This window comes from Daucus carota, chromosome 6, assembly GCF_001625215.2.
Source record: "Daucus carota subsp. sativus chromosome 6, DH1 v3.0, whole genome shotgun sequence".
In the NCBI taxonomy this organism is placed as follows: domain Eukaryota; kingdom Viridiplantae; phylum Streptophyta; class Magnoliopsida; order Apiales; family Apiaceae; genus Daucus; species Daucus carota.
Window position 1 is genome coordinate 12,475,364 of NC_030386.2, and position 24,437 is coordinate 12,499,800.

At 36.4% G+C, this 24,437-nt stretch overlaps 2 protein-coding genes across 3 annotated transcripts; both read left to right on the plus strand.

Moving 5' to 3' along the window:
* The first annotated feature begins 2,074 nt into the window (after positions 1-2,074).
* Positions 2,075-13,476, plus strand: LOC108224760 (WD-40 repeat-containing protein MSI4). Of its 2 annotated transcripts, none has more exons than XM_064080371.1 (15): positions 2,075-2,296; positions 2,381-2,444; positions 2,579-2,665; positions 2,755-2,817; positions 3,322-3,387; positions 3,513-3,587; positions 3,779-3,854; positions 4,533-4,749; positions 4,972-5,053; positions 9,094-9,167; positions 9,353-9,452; positions 9,544-9,618; positions 10,862-10,914; positions 11,206-11,299; positions 13,278-13,476. In XM_064080371.1, exons 1-15 carry the CDS (start codon positions 2,172-2,174, stop codon positions 13,302-13,304), a joined length of 1,278 nt encoding a protein of 425 aa, XP_063936441.1. In that variant the 5' UTR covers positions 2,075-2,171; the 3' UTR covers positions 13,305-13,476. The 2 variants fall into 2 exon arrangements, with proteins under 2 accessions (XP_063936441.1, XP_017254971.1); XM_017399482.2 differs by lacking the exon at positions 13,278-13,476 and adding an exon at positions 12,776-13,121 and having other exon boundaries at positions 2,076-2,296.
* Positions 13,477-23,043: 9,567 nt separating this feature from the next.
* Positions 23,044-24,189, plus strand: LOC108225855 (uncharacterized). The gene has a single exon (XM_017400809.1). The coding sequence runs from the start codon at positions 23,044-23,046 to the stop codon at positions 24,187-24,189; it is 1,146 nt and encodes a 381-aa protein (XP_017256298.1).
* The last annotated feature ends 248 nt before the right edge of the window (positions 24,190-24,437 follow it).

A 24,437-nucleotide genomic window follows, 5' to 3' on the forward strand; every position in this document is an offset into this window, starting at 1 on the left:
GTGACTGTTTTGTTCTAACAATTATAAAGATTCTTCTTAGACGAAGATATATATAATGATTTCAATTTATTTTGTTCTTCGATTGAATTCTAACAGATTCGAAAAATAGGAATTTTTAATTAGTCAATAATAGATATTTGTGATTTTGCCACTGTGTATGTTAGATTAAGAAATATATTTGATTGATTTCAATTTTGGAAATGGTTATATATTGCATAAATAATTAATAGTATCTAATATGGTTACCTGGTTTTCTTGATAACTCAGTTTTCGCCGGAATTTCACTCTATCTCCCTCCACACACACATATAAGGAAGACATCATATATTTTAATCATTGTGAAGAGAAGCGTAAAGTACTCAATTTTCTCTCAATAAGATATTTTACTCGTTTCATTAAATGATGAACTTACTTCAAAAAAACTCATTATTACAATCAATTACACTAAAATTCTATCTTCGTTAGTATCAAGAGCCAACAGTTTTTGACCGTATTATCATTATGTACATAGTCACCCAGGAATAAATACAAATAAATAAAGTAATGATACTAGTAACAAAAAAAAACATATGATTATATTTCTTAGGTCATGTTTTTAAAGAGGTTGAATACAATTTTTTATGCAGTTAATCACAACGAAAAGAATAATCCAGAAATAGTAATTACGTACCATAATTAATTTTTCATCCATTTCAGTCGCGAGAACTTATTTAAAAAATAAATTTATAATTACAAATTCTACTCAGGAGATTGGAGTGTATGAATAAATGAAATGCTTGACTTGATTGGTTGATTGATTGTTTACAAGTGTGCGATGATACTATTTATATACTCGACTGACAACATCTAAGTTCACATGTAATCACTTATAATTTTTTTTGATAATGTAACCCGACAATTTTTTTAAATTTTTTAAAGCAACACAGATTCATTCTATTTTATCTTCTTGATGCTGAGTGCTCGTGGCCCTCGAGAGGGTAATAATTGTCTTGTATCTCGTTCAGTACTAGTCATAGTCATGCAGATTTGTCTAAATCACATATCACGTGTAATTTCAATATAACAAGACCATAATTTTTGAACGTCTCTATCTGATGTAGCTGAAATTATATGATAGTAACTACTATGCCTTCATTCAAGTAGTAATAAATTCAATCCGCATATTATGCTAGTCAAGGTCTGAGTATTATTTCAAAACTTTCCTTTCAAGTCTGTTGTCAATAACGTAGATCTTACAGTCACAATTTTTGTCAATTATATCATCATGAACTTCAACTCCGTTGTTAATAGTTTTACAGTTAATATTTACGTAGTGTCTGTTAACAATTTTATTGTCAATATCTTATGCAGCGCCAAAATTTCTAACTTTATTTATATTTCACGAATTTCATGATGTTGTCTTTTGTTATGTTATGATAACAATTCTTTACTATTATAATGAAAACTTTAAATAAATATTTGAACTTTTACAATATTTGACTTATTATGAGAACCATAACACATATCGTTGTCTATTAAAAAAATAAAGTACCGACCTGGATATGATGTTATTATATTCAAACATTATAAAATAAATAATAATTTACAGTCGCTTGTATCTAACAATATCCAAGACATTCTTTTTATTCTATTACGAATATAACACACATATTATATCAAATATACAATACACGTATCGTATAAATATAAATATTACATACATAATATATAATATTAGTTAAGAAAATCAATTTTGGTAAACAAACATATGTTACATCTGGACTTTTTTTTTTATCAATTAATATAGATAGGTCATATTAACTGAAAATAGTAAATTATTTTCGAAATTGTATTACATATTTTCAGGAAAAATTTCATTTAAATACCGTCTAACACATATACTCATTGGTGTATGAAATATTACATGCATATCTTATAAAAATTAATATATTAACTATTCAAAAAAAATCTTAGAAATAAAAATTTATTTTTTTCTAAAGAAAATATTTTTGTTATTAAGAAAATGACCTAATTCCTACCTAAGAAGTCAATTTTTATATTTTACCAGAAATGACCCTGATAGTACAGAAAACAGTGAAAAGCGTTGGTTGGAGGGCGGGAATACGGAAAAGAAAGAAGGCGGGGAAGAGACCAGAGAGAGAGAGAGAGAGAGAGAGAGAGACGAGAGAGATATGAAGGATACCGAGACGACGGAGGAGGAGAGAGAGAGAAGATACACTCAGTGGAAATCACTAGTACCCGTTCTCTATGACTGGCTCGCCAATCACAGTCTTCTCTGGCCTTGCCAATCTTGCCGGTCTTCTCTCTTCTCTCTTCTCTCTCAATCTCATCACTTCATTTCACTTAATTTCTCTTACTAATATTGTTTAATTTACTTTAGATGGGGCCCTGTCATTGAACAAGCCACTTACAAGACTCGTCAACGTCTTTACCTCTCCGAACGGGTAAATTTATTCATTTATCGAGATTTTACGGTAGTAATGACTTTATTATGCTTTCCTTAATTGTTTTGTTTGATGATCCTTTGTGTTTTTTTTTGTATTAATTTATTAATTACTTGATTTCGTCGGTCTGCCAGACAGACGGCACTGTCCCTAATACACTTGTTATTGCAAATTGTGAAATTGTGAAACCTAGGGTTGCAGCTGCAGAACACATTTCTCAGGTTAGTTTTGTATCAATGTAATTTGCTTCTTTATAATTTTATGTTAAGTATCTTTTTATCTTATTATGTTAATTCGCTTCAATTTATAGTTCAATGAAGAGTCGCGTTCTCCCTTTATAAAGAAGTTTAAGACCATTTTGCATCCAGGCGAGGTATCTACCACTTATACAACTCTTTATCATATTAATGCCCTTTATTTTATTCAGTATAACTAGGGGAGAGCACGGTGCGGATCGGTGCGGTTTTAGGGTAAAACCACAACCGAAACCGCAAGTGTTCGGTTTTTAAATTTGAAAACCGCAACCACAACCGAACCTCCAGGAACTTGCTGAGATTTCTCTGATTTTCACTATTTATAGAAAGGTAGAGTTACATGATAAGTATAAATTACAACTGAATAATAATTACGGAAAATATGTTTTATCTACAACATTGAGTATACCTATCTAAGTGTTTTGGTGTCCTACAAATAAGGACTTTGTTACAACTTAGAAGTCTGCATATGTTTCTCACACTTGGACTTCTTTACGTTGTCATTTGCAAATCAATTCTGTTGGTCTTAGAAGAGTCACCTATGGTTGTACTGGCATTTTACGATATTCTGTTTGCTCATATGTAATTGGTATTATGATAAGCATTCCACAACATTATTTCAGGTGAATCGGATTAGAGAACTTCCTCATAACAGCAACATCGTGGCTACGCACACTGATAGTCCTGATGTATGAAATTAGTTTTCCCATATACTATTTTCAGTGAAGTTGCAGTTTCTAAGACATGATGCTTACACAGCTATTGATAATTGAGATACCATATTGTCATTTATAATTCTTGAATACCTAATTAGGTCCTCGTTTGGGATATTGAAAGTCAACCTAATCGTCAAGCTAACCTGGCAAGCCCCATCTCTCGTCCAGATCTGGTGCGCAAATATCTTCAATTCACTCAATAGCAGCACTTTTGCTGCCAGCTCAGTTTCCTTTCTATAGTTATGGTCTGTTGGGGGTTTGCTATAACTCTAATTGTGCAAATTTATTGAATATGATACCGCCTAAATATGTACTCCCCTTTGTTTGGTGTTTCTTGCCTTACCTCTTAGTTGTCGTTCTTCAGATACTGACTGGGCATAAGGATAATGCTGAATATGCACTAGCTATGTGTCCAACTGAACCATTTGTGCTTTCTGGAGGTAAATAATTTTTACTACTCCAAAAGTCCTGTTTCCAGTCACATGATATAATTTATTGCGGAGCCCCTACAGCCGACAGATATTAATTAGTGTCGTATCTGGTTTACACAAATTTTAAAATTTTATTTAATTACATGTCCTGTCAATTTTGACAAGTATATGCTATTACTATATGGTATTTTATTTTAGTAAGACTTTATGTTGCATATTGAAGAAGTACAGACTAACCCTTTACATCAACAATGTGCAAGAAACTATGCTGAGACTAAATCTCCTACCCTTGCAGCTCGTATTACTTTTAAATGTTCCAAAATCGTTGCAATGGACAGAGAACACAAACCTGAATTTGCACATGGCTATGTGCATACCTGTCTCTTTTTACACCTGAACTATTTACTATGTCTGCCACATAAAATTAGATTTGTATTATTATACATCCATTAGCTTAATATGTGCATTGACATGTTTACTTCCCAAGTTTAAAATTTTAAAACTGTTGACATTGAAATAACCATTACGCATAAAAATATGTTCTAAAACTAAGAGTATAAAAACTATATAGCCCGCAATTTCGAGCGAAGCTATTAACTAGTATTACCGTCCTATTACGTTTGTGTGTGAGTGTGTGTGTGTGTGTGTGTGTGTTTATATGTATCTTAGTATTGATTTCTGTTTCAGGGAAGGACAGGTCTGTGATACTATGGAGTATACATGATCACATATCCACTCTAGCAGGAGATCCAAAATCGGCAAAATCTTCTAAAACAGGTAGCATCAAGACCTCCAAGGGTGATAGAAGTGATGACATGCCATCCTCCAGCCCCTATGTACAAGCTCGAGGAACTTTCCAAGGGCATGAAGATACTGTAGAAGATGTGCAGTTTTGCCCCTCAAGGTATTTGGCATGATCACTCTGAATTACATCAATAAAGGAAAAAAAGAATCATGATTTGTTCTTTTGAGCGTCATAACTCATAATAGAAAGTACACTTTCGAAATATATGGTGAGCAGGAAATAATGATTGTTGGTCTGCTACTTTCAGTAGCCCTGTAAATCTTATTATTAAGCTATCTGTCTAATGCTTCTTCACTTGACTGTAACTGTTCTATCCCAAAGTGCTCAGGAGTTTTGCAGTGTTGGTGATGATTCCTGCCTTATCTTGTGGGATACAAGAAGTGGTTCTACTCCTGTCATCAAGGTCAAGTTCATCTCCTTAATGTATATATGTCATTTAGGACTATCAGTTTCAAGTATGCATGTTGACTGTGTTCACCTTCTTAAGAAAATGGTTGGGATTATGTCATTTAGAAATCATAATGAATAGTCATAGATGACAACATTCAACCCAATTTGACAAAGTAGTATGCATGGAGCCAATAGTGGTTATACTATATTAACCGCTGTCTTATATCTCTGAAGACAACCTTACATTAGTCAGCAATATATATTCGAACTTATTTGCTTTTAGTAGTCAGAGCTGTAGTTTAAGACCAGAGTAGCTGATTTCCGTGTGGAGATGAGAGGAGAGAGTAGGAGGGTTACTCATTGGGAAGTTTGGTGGTTTAGGCATTGGTTATTCTTTCTCCGTCAGTTTGCATGTCTATTTAGTACTATTGCTTGCTACGTTAGTGCTAATTTGATGTCTTTAAATCCTACTCTTGTTATATCATTATTATTTAGCTTTTGGATGTATTCTTTTCATTTTACCAAACCCTAAAGGTAGGTTATAGATATACATTGATTATACAGGCCTCCTGAATGCATTTGTTTTAAATTTAATTTTCTTTTATGATATATTTTTAATGTTAGTTTAATATAAGTGAATAGAATACTTTACAAATAAAAATTATAAAACATATTACAAAAGGGAAAAATCTCAAATTGGTCACTGAAGTGAGCGTGTAGTATCAAAATTTACATCGTACTCAACGGGGTCTCATCCGTACCATTTTAGTAACGGATAATGACAATCCCGTTAGTTTGACTGTTTGACCCAACGGGATACTGACGTGGCCGACGTAGACATGGACAAAGTTGCTGAGTGGCATTACGTGGCGTGTGACTCAGATTGCAACGGTCACATGTGAGTAATTAAAACAAAAAGAAAATAAGATAAACAATAAAAACAAATCAAAACCCATCTAAACCATTAAACGAAGCCGACACATTTCAAATTGGGGATTAAAGCGATAAACCCTAATTTGCGATTGCTGGAGTAATTCAATTCGTTCGAGTTCGGAGTTGGTTGAAATCGTCTCCCACTTAAGAGGTATGTTTAATCGAACCCTAATATCAGTTGTTTGAAGTTGTTTAAGAGGTATGTTTCTGCAAGGTTTTCCTCCAGAAGCTTCAATTTTTCCTCCAAATAAATTCTTTTGTGATTTAAATGAGTAATCACATCAAATGCTCTTCCACTGAAATCTTGATCAAACCATTCGAAAAAATGGCATCCATCACCAACATCCTTAAAAATAATAACAAAATCAAGCACCATTCAACAAAATATTTCGAACTGCAAATTAAAATTTTTACCTTCATGTTCTTCACTGTACCACATGTATAGAAGCGTCTTCCTGGGTTATTATGCGTCCATGAGGTATTAACCCTAGCTCGTTTACCACACCAACACCATTTTTGCTCCAGGCTCTTAGTCGATTCCACGGAAGAAGTACTCATAATTATTATAAGATGAAAGAAGAAGTAGTGGATTAAAGTGATAAAGGCAAGTCAGATGTATAGATACATATATATAGAGACTGGGAAAGAGAAAAGAAGAGGCGATAGGGATATTTAATTGTTTTCTAACGTTACAATCCACGTAGATGCCACTCTGTCCAACAAACGTCGGCCACGTCAACATCCCGTTAAGTCAAACAGTCAAACTAACGGGATTGTCATTATCCGTTACTAAAATGGTACGGATGAGACCCCGTTGAGTGCGATGTAAATTTTAAAACTACATGCTCACTTCAGTGACCAATTTGAGATTTTTCCCTATTACAAAATTATAGAATAATATAAAATTGATGAAACTTAAAAGATGATACGCACAAAATTATACCATACGTATATAATTATACAAAATTATAGCGGATAATCCGCGGAAAGGAAACGCTCCGATCCGCGGAAAATTATAGCAGATCGGTAAAAAAAAAAGGTTTCAATCCGGACCCTTCAAATATAGATCCGACGCCCTTGGGAGTGTGTGTTATATAAACGGTCCCTGACAAACGGTTGTCAGGGACCAGGACCCCTAACTATAATGTACAGAAGTTTGATCAAAAGTTATTAGCTGATTGATTATATTTTCTATTAGAGATTAAGCTTTTTAATATTTTTTTATATGTAAATGGTTAGTAGAAACAATATATATTTATAATCTATCTGTAAGTATCCTAATATTAATATAGGGTTAAATAGCTAATTCATAACTGAGTTGGTTAAAAACTTGCAGGTTAGTCATGTTGTTGAAAAAGCTCACAGTCAACTAATGAAGTATTTAAAAACTTGCATATTAGTAATTCCCGTGAGCTCCGTTAAAAACATTAACGGAAATAAACAACCTTTCAAAGAGATCATTGGAAGAAGAACAATAATTCAAAAACAGCACCCCAAACATAATAAGCATCATTCTATGCAGTTACAATAATAAAAGGAATAAGCTCTGTATAAAAATTCTGAGCTCTCTTGCTAAATGAACTGTTACAGGAATCTGATCATCACTCACCAACAATTTATACCCATCATTTGGACTAACACGATTACAAAAATAATATAACTTATCAAATTCTCCAACAACACAATCAAACATATTTCTAATATACCTTAGACTCAATTTCTCAACATCAACCCTAATCCTTTTCATTGTATCCTTACCCACATACTGTCTAACGCCATTTAAGTTAGAATTCACAAACCCACCATTATAAAACAACACAACTCTAACAGTCTTGAAGAGACACATAAGATACATACGCATTTAGGGTTTATAGATACATGCATACAAATAAAGAGAGTTTTCCGAATCAAAAAGAAGATTTGAGAGGAAACTTACTCCAATATGCTAAGAATCAAGAAATTGCCGCTGAGTCGCTCGCTTCCCGCTTAATGCAAGAGATACTGATGTAAGGGATAATAAGCTTGGTTTTATTTTTTTATTTTGAATTTAAATGTAAATGGGATTGGGTCGGGTCGGGTAAACGGGTAAACTAACGGAAAACGTTAAAAGTCAATGACTTTTAACGTTCGTGTAAGTTTTTGTCAGCATAATAGTTCGATTGAAAATTATATGAAGCAAAATTATGTGTTTGAAAGTTTTTTCAACAACATGACCAAACTGCAAGTTTGTAACCAGCTTAGTTATGAATTAGCTATTTAACCCTATTAATATATGTGTTAATGATGGTAGTTTTACTTCTTCTTTTTTTAAACAGTAAACCATATTTTTCATATTTTGTACTTCTTCATTTGTAGGGACAAGGATATTATTTATCTAGCATCAATTACATAATGGCTTCCTGTTTGACTTTCAGTAGAACATATTAGAGTTAAGAATGGTTACAGGATGGCTTCCTTGCAAAAATGTATATTTTCAATCTTGGAGGCATGTAACTGATAACAGAAAGGCCTACTGCAAGAGAGAGGAGTTTTGATTTCTAACAACCATAAACCCATGTCATGCTTGTAATTTAATATGTTGAATCAGGAAAGGGGGCATTAATACGTTAAAAGAGAGTACAGATGAGATGAGTTCGTTGGGTGTCACCTTTAGTTAGATTTTATTATTACTATTATATAAGTGACTGGGTAGTATTCATTGGAGAGTCAGTGAAACGAGAGAACTATGTGAGCCGTAGAATTTGCACAACAGAAACCTATGGTTCTGCACCTTTCTGTACTGGTTCTGCAAATTTTTGGGGCAAAACCTTTGCTTCTCATGGTTCTCTGTTTCTTATATGAACCAAAACCATGTGATTCCTTGTTATGCATGTGTGAATTAGCCTGAACAGAAGAATGTTGAGGGGAGAGATAGTCATAGTTGTGAATGGCCTAAAACAATAATTGGTCTCTTGTAGGATATCTCAGGAACAGCCCGAAGAGGTAATAGGAGCACTATTTTGCCACCTTATCATATTCTGACTGTAGCTAAGAAGTTGTGCTCTAAACTATCTTTTCAAATCCTACCCATCAGCTATGCCCTTCCACTGAGCTTAGAGTCTGAATTTGTTTCTTGTACAGGTTGAGAGAGCTCACAATGCCGATATTCACTGTGTTGATTGGAATCCTGTTGACGTTGATCTAATACTGACAGGGTAAGTATACTTTATATAGTTTTCCTGTTTGTGGTATTGTTGTGCAATCTCTGAGTTCACACTTCAGATAAGTTAGGGCACCTTGAGTCAAAAAGTGTTCATTCAGTAAGAGCTTTAGTGACATTTGTATCTAAGACATCCCTTCATCTTGATGCTTTCAATTGTTTTTTTTGGGGGTTCCTAAGGTCTGCTGATAAAACCGTTCGCATGTTTGATCGTCGGAACCTCACTTCAGGGCCTATTAACATATTTGCGGGTCACAGTGAAGCTGTCAATTGTGTACAGGCATGTGTATATATTCCTGAACCTTATTAGTAAGGGTATTAGCTAAATTTGCTTAGGTACTGATAATTTTTTGAAAACGCTTCATCTTCAGTGGTCTCCAGATAGGTCATCTGTCTTTGGAAGTGCTGCAGAGGATGGCATCCTGAACATTTGGGATTATAAGCAGGTTTGAAACTTTAACTCTCATGGATCTAATATTTCCCTTGCCTTTTTATGGTCCTCGTATGGATATGACACAAATTTGGATTAGGAAAAAATATTCTTAATAGAAAAAGTAGTAAAATATATAAGGAAGGTAATGGTCTGTGAAGTGGCTTATACAGAAACACTCAGTGACTCAGAACTGGAAGGATCTCTGTGAGCCACAAAGATTGGATCGTATACGTAACGGGACATAGTAGGGGCTCAGGAATCATATATAAATGCAAGAAGTAGAGCATCCAAAATACTGTACCAAAGTTTGCAATTATGACACCATGTTTTCGAAGTCAAGACATCAGTCACAACACAGACGTAAATCTTGTTGACTTATCAAACCATGTATTGCTAAAATAATAAACTTCAAGTATAATAACTTACCATAACCTATCATGTATTATGTATATAAAACCTTTAATCATAGTTGAACTAAATTAACTTTTGTATACATGGATCTCTGTGGTGTGCTCTAGCATACATTATAGAATTGAGACCTCAAATAAAGCAGCAATTTAAGGATAGACATGGCAACTCGCATACAGGTAGTTGACATACTTGGTATCTGTACTCATACCACATGCTCATACGTACCAAAAATCTGGTAATACTTGGTTCATTTCCCTCCAAATTTCCACTTGCATGCCGTTGTAAATATAACTACATCTATACTTGGTTCTAAATATAGAACCAAATATAGCATTTTTCTATTTTTAGCACCTTCTTTAGCATTGCATCGGAGTGCTATGTTCTATAATTGATGCTCTAAAGTATCTAATATCAGGAACTCTACAGAGAATATAAGCTCACGTGTCTAATTAAATATGTCTATACTGTAAAAACGTACTTTTCTTTTCCTTCCATTTTTAAATGTCAAACTAAGTACTAATTACTCATTTTATGCTTGTCCAGCCTTTTATTTATGGAATACTGCACTCTGGAAGATCAAAATGTCATTGTTTAGAACAGTTGGTGTTTTTTACACCTATTGCATTTATCTGAAAAGGACTCTGTTTCCCTACTGCCCTATTATCTTAGCAGGAATGGCAGGGAACAGTTACATGTGTACACTATTCCTCTTCATATTTAAAGAAAAATACTTGGAGAAAATGAATAGGAAAGTTAGATGTTGATGTACCTCAGTCTAGACTTGTTGACCACATATATGATCTCTTATTGTCCTTTCTAATCGAATGATGTTTATTTTGATTTAGGTTGACAAGCAAGACAAGTCAACAGGCTTATTCTTTCAACATGCTGGGCACAGGTTACTATTCCGTGCCTCTTTTTCTATATATATCAGGCAGATTTGCATGAGAAGTACTCTGTACACTTTAATCAATTGCCCATGTATTGGTCTATAATGCACTAATTAATGTGCTCACATATATGAGTAGTAAATTGCATTTGTTTTAAAACACATCATATCATTAATTCTATTTATCACATACTTGGTGGTTCATTGTAGGTTGTTTGCTTAGCATCAACCTCTGCTCTTCAATAAAGTCTCCACTTTATTAGATTCTCACCTAACTCATTGGTATTATTTGTAATGTAGAGACAAGGTTGTTGACTTCCACTTTAATTCTTCTGACCCTTGGACGATTGTCAGTGTCTCTGATGATACTGACACGGGGGGCGGAACGCTGCAGGTATGACCAGGACTCTTTTGCTTATATATGTATGACCATTTTTGGATAAATCTTTTTTGTTTTACACTATTATACCTGGCATGATTATAACCTTTAGAATTTACATCTAAAGAACTATTATCTTTGATATTGTTTAATCCTCAAAAATAGATTGGGAACATATCGTAAGTAACCAACTCTTTCGAAATTGTAAGGTGTTAGGAGGCCTTAATTGGATCATATCATATCCAACACATAATTTTAAAGTTATAAGTTGTCCATTTCACTTTGAAAGCACAAGTCAGCCCTTTTTTTTTTTTGGTATGATAGAATGGAGTGGCACTTACATTCAATAATACTTGTATAACTGTACAACTATGTTGCTGTGGAGCAAGTCCAATAGGTTACCTAAATGATGTCCTAAACTCACATTTAGGTAATGTGTCAAAAAGAAAAATGCACTCCAACACTATCCTAGTGGTTACCTAAATCACTAGCACATCCCCAAATTTCTTAGCCATTACCTATTTAATATTTATGAATATAAAATTCATCTACCTCCTTCTTTCTTTGTCTTTTCCCTCCTTTTCCCCCTTCTCTCTCTCAAATTTATTATCAAAATAATAACAGGGAACCAAATTTAAGGATTGCTATTGGAGTTGACACTAAAACTAGATTACCTAAATCACTAAGACTCACTAGGATTCATTATTTTATATTATTAATAGGTAATGAGATAAGTAACCTATTGGACTTGCTCTTAGGGTTGTCCAGTTTAGTTGTAGCCAAAGGAAAATTTTAGTTGATTGCGATAAGAAATTTTTTAGTTGCCCAATTGCATCTTAACTGAGATTGTAGTTGACCAATTGCGATGAGGAAAATTTATAGTGTTAACCTGGTTTGAGGTTTAGCACTGTAGTATGTCATATGAGGTTAAACCTAGTCTAGGCATCATGCTTCAATGATGATACACATGTCTGCCTTGTGGTGTTATTTGGAGGGAGTATAGGAGCTACTCAAAAGTCAAATCTAAAGCTGTAAATTAACATTCTGAAAAAGCCTTATATAAGTGCCCAGCACAGCAGTTTATACGTCCAGCCTTGTTTTGTTTTATACTACTAAGCAAAATCAGGTTGATAAATTGTCTTAAACAATGACCAGTAATGGTTGTTCATGAAGGTTCTAGAACTCTATAATGGTAAAATTGGGCTGTGACGCCTTCAGCGTTTCTTTGGTCATCTCAGTTAACAATGTAAAACAGTTGCATATGATGCAAGTTCTTATTATAATAAACATGCATACAGGAATTAATAAGAAAGATATAAGGTGTCTGCTGCTGCTTTGTTTGTCAGTAAATAATATGTCTAGTACTGGGATTTAGGAAGAATAATTTCTCGGTATCTCCATGTTCTAGACCTCCAGCGAAGAAAGTCTGCACAATGTGTATAGTATGTTAAGTATCCTTCATTGCAGAAGCTAAGACTTGTTTTGGTGCAGATATGGCGGATGCTTGATCTCTTATACAAGCCGGAAGAGGACGCTCTTGCTGATCTGGAGAAATTTAAAAGTCAATTGTTATCATGATCCTCTTGATATTTCTAAATTCAATTAACCTGTAAAACCTGCCTTTTTGAGATCTACAACGTTCATTACCAACTTATTTTAGAAATTTATCCGTGTAAGAACACTAATGTGGTGCTAAACTATGTGAATCTGTAGAATCAGAAATGGAAGTTTGTGGAAGAAGACAGTAAAGTAACAATGGAGGAGAAGAGAAGAACTGTATTTACATTGTTGTGTGTACAAAACAGCTTATAAAATGATGTGATTTCTTACTAAACAAGCCTCACTTCACCATCATATATATACACTACTCATAATAGGATTTCTGTTATGAACCACTACTTGCTACTTGATTGCCAGCTCGAGTGTGCACTTCTAGAAGTTTCTTTTGCTCACTTTCAGTATCTATAACAATCCTCATGATGAAAATTGTCAGATTGTTTGCTCTTTTCTGGATGAATAAAGAACTTGGAAAGCAGCAAAAGCTGTGAGATTCTAAAAACTTAGTTCGGATTGTCGCTGGGGCCTGGCAGACGGACTACATTTTAAATTACTCCATAATAATCGCGTTGCATGTAAACGGGTGTTGTTTGGCTCGGCGATCATTTGCTTATTGTTGCTCATCTTGTCAATAACACCTTTCTTGTGTAGGCCTCAATATTCGCCCGTGAAAACTTTATCTTCTTGGATTGATAATTTTTGCTCAATCCAATAGGATAAAAAGAAAAAAATAAAATAATAATACTATATTAAAATAAAAAAAATTAATATGTTTAGTTAGCTAAAAAAGCAAGATATACAAATGATAATAGACATTTTGAAAATTTGATTATTCGCGAGGAGCTGGATGAGAAGAAACTTTCTGTTTTGTCGAGCCTTGCTTTGGTCTCTGCTATGATGGTTGTACGTGCTAAAAATCCGGTACATTCCGTTTCGTTTTCCATCCCAGTCTTTCGCAACACTTCAGGTAGGGGTGTGCATGGTGCGGTTTGGTGCGGTTCCGGACATTAACCGTAACCAAACCGTTAAATGCGGTTCGGTTCGGTTAATTATCATTAACCGTAACCACACCAATTAAAACGGTTTTTCGGTTGCGGTTAACCATTAGTCGGTTGCGGTTTTTTTTTCGGTTTTTCTACTTTTGTCCATAATAATTTTTTTTAAAAAAAATATAAAATTTTCATAAACATGTACAGTATGTTCGGTTACTCATGTTTCCATATACGAGGATATAGGAAACATTACATACTTTCATCTGAAAAAACTTAATACACAATAAAAACTAAAATATACATATTTCAACAAAAAATTAGATGATGTGAAGTCAATATAATTATCCAAAATTAACTAATCATAAAATTCAAATAAAAAGTCTTCAAAAAGTACATAAATAAAAAGAGTGGTTTCATAATAAAATTTTATTAGCAGATTAACAACATAAATATTTCTGCTCTGTGGCACACTACAGTAGTACTAGTCTTCGAGTAAACGCTCCTCCAAATATTTGGGTGCCCTTTCAGTTATTTAAGTGACTCAACAAGTGAGTGTCTCTGGACAGGAAGCCTCGATATAAAATAAGATGTGAAGTGTAAAAATAATTAAGGTGCTTTATTATTATTATTAATATATATATATATATATATATTAATATATATATATATATATATATATATATATATATTTCGGTTCGGTTAATTTCGGTGCGGTTTTAGCATAAAGCCGAAAATAAAACCGCACCATTATTTTCGGTTTTTTATTTCGGTTATTTTCGGTTTTATTTTCGGTTTGGTTTTTCTCGGTGTGGTTTTTCGGTTTTTTTTGCGGTTTCGGTTTTTTCTGCTCACCCCTAACTTCAGGTTTACTTCTTTTGTTAGGTCTCGACTTTTTCGCTATGATCTTCCCAGTAGTTTATATAGTTCGGTAATCTTTTTATTTTCGCAAACCAACAATTTCATGAAAAATATTATTTATTCTAAAAAAAGTATATAAAGCATCACATTTAATTAAAATTTATCAAAATATTAATTCCTGAAGATAGTAAATCACTATTGACAAAAAAAACATAATGGGGTTGTTTGGCTAAACTTATTTTTTAGAAATAAGGGCTTATTTTTGTAGAAAAGTACATAAAATTCTTCTTTTTTTTTCTAAAATAAATATATAATTTTTTAAAAAATAATCTCTTAAATCTGAGAAGTAGGGGGTGTTCGCGGTGCCGGATATCAGCTATAGAAATGCCGAAAGTGTAAAGCCGAAAAATATGAATAATCTTTGTTTGTGAAATGTGAGCTCATAATATAATTACCATCGACTAATATTTGATGCGGACTTTCCCAATCTTCAAAAACATTAATAAAATCATTCTCAAAAAATCCCACATCGAATGAATCTAAATATAACTAAACAAAAGCACAATAAAACACTCAAAAGGAGAGATAAATCAAAACATCCACAAAATTGGGTTTTGTTGAAAGAAAATCAACGAAGATGAAAGAAAACAAAGGAGTTGGGCTTTCCACCGGAGAAACAAGTGAAAACCCCTCAAATACCTTGAAAAAAGACAAGACAAGTGATAGGAGACGGCTTTCCACACCCTAAATAAATTTTAAAATTACGCAAAATAGAGTCAAATGAGTGAGATAAAAATGCAAAGTTCACTTTTAAAGTTTGAATATATCTCACTCATTTTAACTTCGTTTACATAATTTAAAAGTCTATTTCATGTATTTTTCCGAAAGGTTTTGAAAATACAATTTGTTTTACGATCTTAAATCAATTTTATTATATTTTATGTACTATGTTTTACATAATATGAAATATGGGAACAAAAGACTATGATACTATCGACAAAAATGATGTACTAGTGTCATGGAAAATAGTAAATATGATTTTGAAATGGACGTTCAATCAACAATTTTAAATGGATATAACTTAATCAGGGTTAATAGGCAAAAATATCACTGAACCCATGACTAATTTGCAATTGGGTTACTGAACTCAAAAAGCTTACAAATAGATCACGGAGCTAAATTAAACTTGCAGTCAACTAACCGAACTAATAAAAATTTGCATTTAGGTAACTGCGCCGTTAAATATCAGTTGAGCTTAACGGAATCCGTTAAAAAAATTAAAAAACAAATAAAAAAATCGATTTTTTTAAAAAAATTCTGAAAACTTAAAATCTGAAAATTTTGATAAAACTTTTAAAAAAATGTAAAACTTCGAAAAAATCTAAAAAATTTGAAAAAAATTAAAAAATCGAAAAAATTCTGGAAATTTAAAAATTATACATAGATTTTTGAAACTAAAAAAATTTCAGGATTTTTTCGAAGTTTTAAATTTTCAAAATTTTCATATTTTTTCGAAGTTTTTACATTTTTTTCATATTTTTTAAAAAATTACATATTTTTTAAAGTTTTTCCAAAATTTTCAGATTTTTTTAAGTTTTCAGAATGTTTTAAAAAATCGAGTTTTTATATTTTTTTCAAAGTTTTTTAATATTTTTAACGGATTCAGTTGATTTAGAATCAAGAACCAATCAAAATCAGTATTGCTAATGGAGCGAATCGGGTCAACGGGGGCGAGCAAGCGAACTGAGAAGAAAGGAGCACACGGCGGAGATCATGTCGGAGCAATTGGGGAACCCCTTACGGAAAAAGGAAGCAAAGACAACTTGGGAAGTCACAATGACGATCTAAGTGGAACTATAGACCACCAAACTAGGGTTTCACATTTCAACCTACAACTTGAATTAGAGAAACAAGCATCTGAAGCTTGCAAATACTGGTTCCTGCTAGACTACGATATGGTAAAAGCATTCCAGAAGGGGGTTTATGACCTTGTACCGGTGGCAACGGCTCGGATTGAATACCTGAAAGACGCAATTCCGGCAAAGCTTCTTCAAGAAGGGTTAAAAGGGGAAGAGGACTCTTTGTGGGAGATTCACAGGATTTTATTCAATGAAGGGTGGTGGTTTCGTGCTGACAACCTGAAAATCAAAGGAGCTCCGAATAATCCCAAAGCTGACGAAATTTTGGGGAAATTCCTACGCGCAAATGAAGCTCTCATCCATCCTAATTCTAGGGAAATGGCTTTTTCAGGGGATACTGAGGGCATTAGGATGGCACTCAACCAAATCCATTACAACTCTCTAACAAATAGGAGATCTCTTGCGAGATCTAGGAACTCTAATCCAAAGAGGGAGACTGACCTCTTGGATATCACTCTCTCCTTCCTGCAGGGATTCGCACATTTCATCGAGCCTTCAGTCCTCGAAGATGCACTGGCTGGGAATGATAAAGCCCTTTCTCTGGCTCTAGGCCAGATTCATTTTCACTCTCTGGAGGTTGGTGCAGAGGTCAATCAACAGAATCCCTTCAAACAAGCACTTCTTAAGCAACAAAGCTACGGGGGTTCGAAAGAAGATGTCATCTCAAGTAACAAGGGATCATCTGCTAAGCAGAGGCCGCTTAGTACATACGGCATCAAAAATAGGAAATCCAATCACTCTGTTTTCTTCACTGGGTTCAAAGAAGACACGCATCCTAAAGACCTATGGAAATTATTCAAGCGAGTTGGTATAAAAGATATTATCTTACCGTAGAGGAAAGATAAAAACGGCAAACGCTTTGGGTTCTTGATTATGGAAAACGATGAGGCAGTACAAACTATTATCAAAAAGCTTAATGCAGCTCCAACTGATCATGGAAAACTGTACTTATCGAAGGCCAGACCTAGAAACGAAGTCCCAATCTCACTGCGTACGGGTGGTCAAGGTAGTCAGAAGGAAAAGTCTCGAATCACTCCAAACAATACATCCTCCCCAGCAAAAGTAAAAGTGACAAAGGGACCTACAACTAGACTAACCACCGCAACTCCACTCAACTGTACCTCGGTACAAAAAGAGACTGCCCAGCAGGAGGCATCCACAAGGGTAAGTAGCCATGATGGGGGGAAGTTGAAACGGGCATCAAACACGGGGTCAGGGACAAAGAATGCAGATATCTCGCTCAAACCTAGCGACGACATGCTCAGAGTCATCAAGACAAGCCTCTTTGTTCGCACCGCCAAGAACGAGACGATAGACACAGTCACTATGATTGCTGAGGGCCTGGGAGTTCGAAATGTACAAATTCGTGGAATCTCAGGGACAACCTTCATAGCCTACTTTGCCAACAAATTGGACCTTGATCACGTGGATATAGATTTCTTACAAATAGGGTTTATGGAGGTTAGAGAGGTGAAAATAGACGATCTACTTCCCTGTAGAAAAACCTGGGTTGAGGTGAGGGGATTGCCAATAATGGGATGGAATGAAGACAACTACAAATCCATCCTTCGGGACTATGGAAATGTTTTACAATTCAGCACAATTTATGACACAGAGGGCTTCTATCAGCACCCCAAATTCTTGATTGAAACGGGGTATATTGAAGAAATAAGCGCTCAGAAGTCAATTACCCTAATGGGTAGGAACTGGAAAGTCAGAATTCTAGAGGTTTCGGGAAGTGACATCATTCTGAATGATATCTCCTCTCACTGCGATGGTGAACTTACTCCAGTTATCGCACTAGTCCATATTCAGAGGCACTGGATGATGGGTCAGGTCAGCACCATAATTCACCAACACATGAGGCTAACCACAACATCCCCGACACTGGCGATGTGAATATTGAGATTACAAGTGAGTCTCCAAAATCTAAACATTCTACACAATCTACAATCAATCCACTGACACTTAGATGCTTACACTCCCAATTCTCTGGTAAAGACACGAAAGTCAAAATAATCAGGGATGAAAAACAAAGTCTACTGCTGAACAGCAGCGCAACCGAAGAACAGGTACTAAACACAAAAACAAGTAACTGGAAACCCAGAGATATGCAGTCTTCATCTGCTACCGTAGGCGACTCCACAACAATTGTTACAAACAACAGTGATGGAGACCCAAAGGAGCAAAATGATCATTTACATGAGCACAGTAACATGGACATCCTGAATAAATTTGAGAACCTAAGAGTAAAATCAAAAAGAGGAAGGCCGAGGAAATTCAAGCCCAATGTGTTCAATAAGAACTTCAAATTACCCAGGAGGAAAGCAAATAAGGCAAAAGGAGAAGGCCTACAACAATTGACACATTTCTTTTTAAATGATTCCCATGACGAGGCAGATGCGATCTACGAAACAGGCTTGTTAATGGGGCTGCTACCAGAAACTGACAAGGAAGCATCATTAACACTAATCAGGAGCAACCTAGCCTCTTAAAAGTATCTCCTTATCAATTCTCTTTTCCAAGTCTTCACCTATAACATCCCAAGCCCACAACTATATGCATACCGGACCCAACAACCCACCACAGGTCGGCCCAAAAGTGCTAGCAAATTGGTATACATTAGTTATTGACTTGTATCTATAAAGGCCCCAAACACTCTTATTCTTATCGATGTGGGATGTTACAAACACCCCCTCTTATAGGCTCGACGTCCTCGTCGAGTTCACAAACACACATACGGAACCCGGGCAGTGCCTCTGCACTTCCGGCCGGGTAGAGCTATGAAACAACCCGGGTCAAATCCCGAGCCTTTTTCGAAAATCGGGTCAAGTCCCGAAATCCGAATCCGAAAATAAGCCCAAATATACTGGCCCAACTGCAACAACTTGGGTAATCCACAAGCCCACCACAGGCCCCCAAAAGATCATGATTTGTTGGTGCAATTGGTAGTAGTACTTATGCTTATAAACTGAACTAAGTCTCCACACTCCTCGATGTGGGACTGGGATGTTACAAACTCCCCCACTTAAATTCCTGACGTCCTCGTCAGGCCGAAACGGATAGCCCATAGGCCCAGATCGAACCTCCCTAGCCATTGTGTGATAATACCGGCTGGCTTCGTGTCCCCGCCTCCGGATCTCTGTCCATTGCGGGATAATACCACCAACCTTCGTGTCCCCACCTCCGGCAACTTGACGAATCAAGCTTTCGAGAGCCTGCTCTGATACCATATGAAACAACCCGGGTCAAATCCCGAGCCTTTTTCGAAAATCGGGTCAAGTCCCGAAATCCGAATCCGAAAATTAAGCCCAAATATACTGGCCCAACTGCAACAACTTGGGTAATCCACAAGCCCACCACAGGCCCCCAAAAGATCATGATTTGTTGGTGCAATTGGTAGTAGTACTTATGCTTATAAACTGAACTAAGTCTCCACACTCCTCGATGTGGGACTGGGATGTTACATCACCCTTATGGACACACATTCATTTGTATCTTGGAACATCCGAGGAGCGGCAAACATCCTCAGCAGACAACATGTTGGTTCTCTTAACCAAACTGTCAAACCAGCTTTGTGCTGCCTTTAAGAAACTAAATGCACAACCTGGAGTTCTCAAATGCTCTCGCAACTAGGCATGGGTAGTAACATTGGTTGGCTAGCCTCACCATCTAGGGGACTATCCGGGGGCCTGTTAACAATCTGGTCTGCGGATCACATTTCGGTCTCAAGCCATACTATTTCGCAGAACTGGATCTTAATACAAGGTATTAACAAGATCAATGACTGTTCTTTTGCATGTATCAACATCTACGCCCCACAGACAGCCACCCAAAAACTGCATTTATGGAGGGAAATAGAAAGCGTCATCAGCCGTCTTGGAGAGCTCTGTCTATGCATCTTAGGAGATTTTAATGTGGTACGTTCGTCGTCAGAAAAACAGGATTGTTTGTTCAACGGTAACACAGCTCGTGATTTCAACTCATTTATATCTACTAACAGCCTCCTTGATATCCCCATTTTAAACTCTTTCTTCACATGGATTGGTCTTGGCCTTAAGAGAGGACAACTAGATCGTGCTTTGGTATCTACATCTTGGTATGGGGACGGTAATTGGATTCTACAGGCTCTAGATAGGAAATTGTCAGATCACAAGCCTTTGGTATTAAAAAGTAAAAACAACGATTGGGGTCCTCGCCCTTTCAAGTTCTTCAATTGTTGGTTGGATAATCAGGACCTTGCTCAACAGCTCAAATCTGCATGGTCTCAAACAAATAGCACAAATCCACAACACAAATTCAGAACTCTGCGCCACGTAGCCCGGCAATGGAATGAAAAGAAATTGGGGAATATCGATACACAGATTAAACTGGCTGAGAAATCGCAGGAGGAAAATGATCAAGCAAGGTCTGGTAATCCAGTGACAACATTTAAAACAGCCGAGCTAAGAGAGTTATATAGGAATAAGGCGAGCATGTTATGGCAAAAATCAAGAGCAAGATGGAATCTTCATGGCGAGCGTAATTCTCGTTTTTTTCACAAAATCATGGTCAGGAGGAGATCATACAACGGAATCAAGAAACTGCATCTGGGCGAAGATGTTTTCTACAAACCAATTCAAATCAAGATGATTCTAAAGAAGCACTTTCAATCCTTGCTCCAGGAACCCCAAATCGATAAAGTGTTCTCAATTGGTAGCCTACTACAAACCAAACTTGACTCCGACCAGAGCAAAGAATTGGAACGAGAATTCTCCCTCCAGGAAATAGAATCGGCCTTACGAAGCACTGACAAAACAAAGGCCCCAGGCCCTGACAGAATAAATGCCGGAGTCTTGACGATGTTATGGCCTGAAATCAAAAATGATGTTCTAAAATTTTTCAAGGATTTTCATCACAGTGGCATACTGCCTAAAGGTAGTAATTCTTCATTCATCGCCTTAATCCCCAAACGCCCGAATGCTTCTCATCCATCAGACTTCAGACCTATCAGTCTAATGAACGCACTGACTAAACTTCTGACCAAGGTCATGGCTACTCGACTCAAAGCATTAATGCCAGACCTTGTTTCTGAGCATCAATCAGCCTTCATTAAAGGAAGACAAGTTACGGATGGCATCCTCATCACAAGCGAAATTGTCTCAATGCTTCAACAAAACAAATTGCACGACATAATATTCAAAATCGACTTCGAGAAAGCATTTGATAGAGTCAAATGGACCTTTGTGTATGACGTCCTCCGAGCTATGAATTTTGGGTCCACTTGGATTGCTTGGATTCAAAAATTTTTTGCGTCCTCCTACATCTCAGTTTTGGTTAATGGTTCTCCAACCACGGAGTTTCAACCTTCGAGGGGTCTTCGCCAAGGCGACCCCCTGTCCCCATTACTATTCAACCTGGTGGGAGAGGCACTTTCATGCATGATCAAGACTGGCGCGCGAGAGAACCTTTTCAGAGGTATCACTCTAAAGGAAGGGTCCGTCCAAATGACACACTTGCAGTTTGCGGACGACGTAATTCTATTTCTAAATGATGATTACTCCTCGATTCTAGGAATCAAAAGAATTCTTCAATGCTTTCAAGTAATTTCTGGAATGAAGGTCAATTTTACTAAAAGCCAGGTGTATGCCTTCCATATCGATGCTGAGGTAAAAAAGAAATGGGCACTTAAGTTGCAATGTATCTTGGGATCTGTCCCATTCAAGTATTTGGGGGCTAATATAGGGGCCTCTCCATCATCTATTCAGTTTTGGGAACCTTTGATTGAGAGATTCAAACGCAAAGTCAGTTGCTATGATGCTTCTCATATCTCCATGGCGGGACGAGCTGTACTTCTACAGGCCGCAATAGACAGCACACCAGTATATTGGCTAAGCCTGTATAAGATCCCAGTGGCTGTGGTGAAATCTATAGAAAGTATTGGGGAGAAGGCTTAGAAGGCCCTAGGATGCTCCATCTTATCAGTTGGGACAAAATCTGCAAAAGGAAAATAGAAGGGGGGCTGAACTTAACTTCAATCAGGGACAGAAATCTGGCTTTATTGTCCAAATGGTGGTGGAGAGCCTACAGGGAGCGGGGAACATACTGGAACCGATTCTTTTCTACGTGCTATGGCCCAGCTTGGAATTATGATCTAACCAATGTCTCTTCAGTGACGTGTTCACCTATAGTGCGTAGCTTTCTGTCTATTCCACAAACAGAACAATGCTCCTTCGTCACTGACAGTCAGAACTTCTCTTGGATATGTGGAGATGGATCACGAATTTTTTTCTGGGAAGATCGATGGTTGACGGGCTCTGTTCTATCAACGAGTTTCCCAGGTCTATACTCCAAATCAACTTTAAAACACTCTCTTGTGAAAGATATCCTACCAAGGATTAAAACAACACCTCAGAACCAAAATCTTTGGGAAGGCGTTCTCTCCCCACAGAACATGGCGATGTTGAATGACCTGTTGTCACTCCTGAGCACAATTTCCCTCAGCAAATCGCAAGACACTCTCATCTGGAAACCTACTCAAGGGTCTTTCTCAACTTCTGAGGCGCATAAACTCATCAGATCGTCCTCTTCAATTCATACTCCGACTCAACACTGGAACGTGATCTGGAAGCTAAAAGTTCTCCCTGAAATCATAAATTTCATATGGAAGCTTGCATGGGGAGCCCTTCCTACCAAATCCATTTTAAGCCAAAGATTGAAGACCACAGATTCCTCTTGCCAGTGGTGCACTTTGTCCCCCGAAACGCTAAGCCACCTATTCTGGGAGTGTCAGCTTGCTACGTGGGCATTGAGCTTTATTCAGTCATGGTGGAATATAAGCCGTAATACTTTCTACAGAGCGAGTAACAACCTATTTCGTCTCCTAAAATTCTTCAGTCAAAAACACATAAATAGGATCTGGAAAACGGTGGTGGCAGCAACTCTATGGACAATCTGGTTAGCACGTAACGAGGCAATTTTTAATGATGTCCGTTTAAAGCAAACTGACATACATGAACTAATTCAGTTAAGGGTCTCAATATGGGGTATGGCTTCCGGGATCATCCCTTTTTCGCACATTCCTACGTGGAAAGTGAATTCAGTGGGCACCATAAATGTACATCATCACCTTGACGTTTCAAACTACTGGAAAATTAGGCTTGAGAATTTCTTCGCAGTCTGCATGGTAGATGCAGCATGGCTACCTAATTGCATGGCAAAGGGAGGGATTGGTGGAGTCATAAAAAATAAGTGGGGGAGAATAATCTACAGTTTCTCTGGCCCTGCCAAAGCACAAAACATACTTGAGGCTGAGATAAGTGCCTTGCTGCATGTCTTTAATGTCATCAGGACATCACACCTGCACATGCATAAACTGGTGGTATGTTCAGATTCGATTCTGGCAATTGATTCCATCTACGAGGGATTGGAAAAAACATTCCCTTTGCTGGCTCCAAATTACAATATCAACTCCCTGCTTCAAAATTCTGTAACAATTAATCTTGTCCCCTCTGTAATAAATGTAGAGGCAGAAACTCTAGCAAAGAATGGAGCCTCTAAAACATTTATTTCCTGCCGTTGGGCTTTGGAACAAGATTAGTTTCCTTGGGCTGGGCCAGGGTGAACCACCCTACCAGGCTTCCTCTATACACTATACTAGGTAACTCTTTTCCCTCTCATTTTTCCCGGGCTTGCTTTTCAAATCTTATAGTATAGAGCAGTCTATATCTCTAGCCTGCTCTTATATAGGCGTTGGCTACCTGATGTGTAATAGACAGTTCCCAAGCTTCACATGTATCTAGGAATATTTCCAGATTTCCAATATACTACAGTGCAGAATGCCGTTGC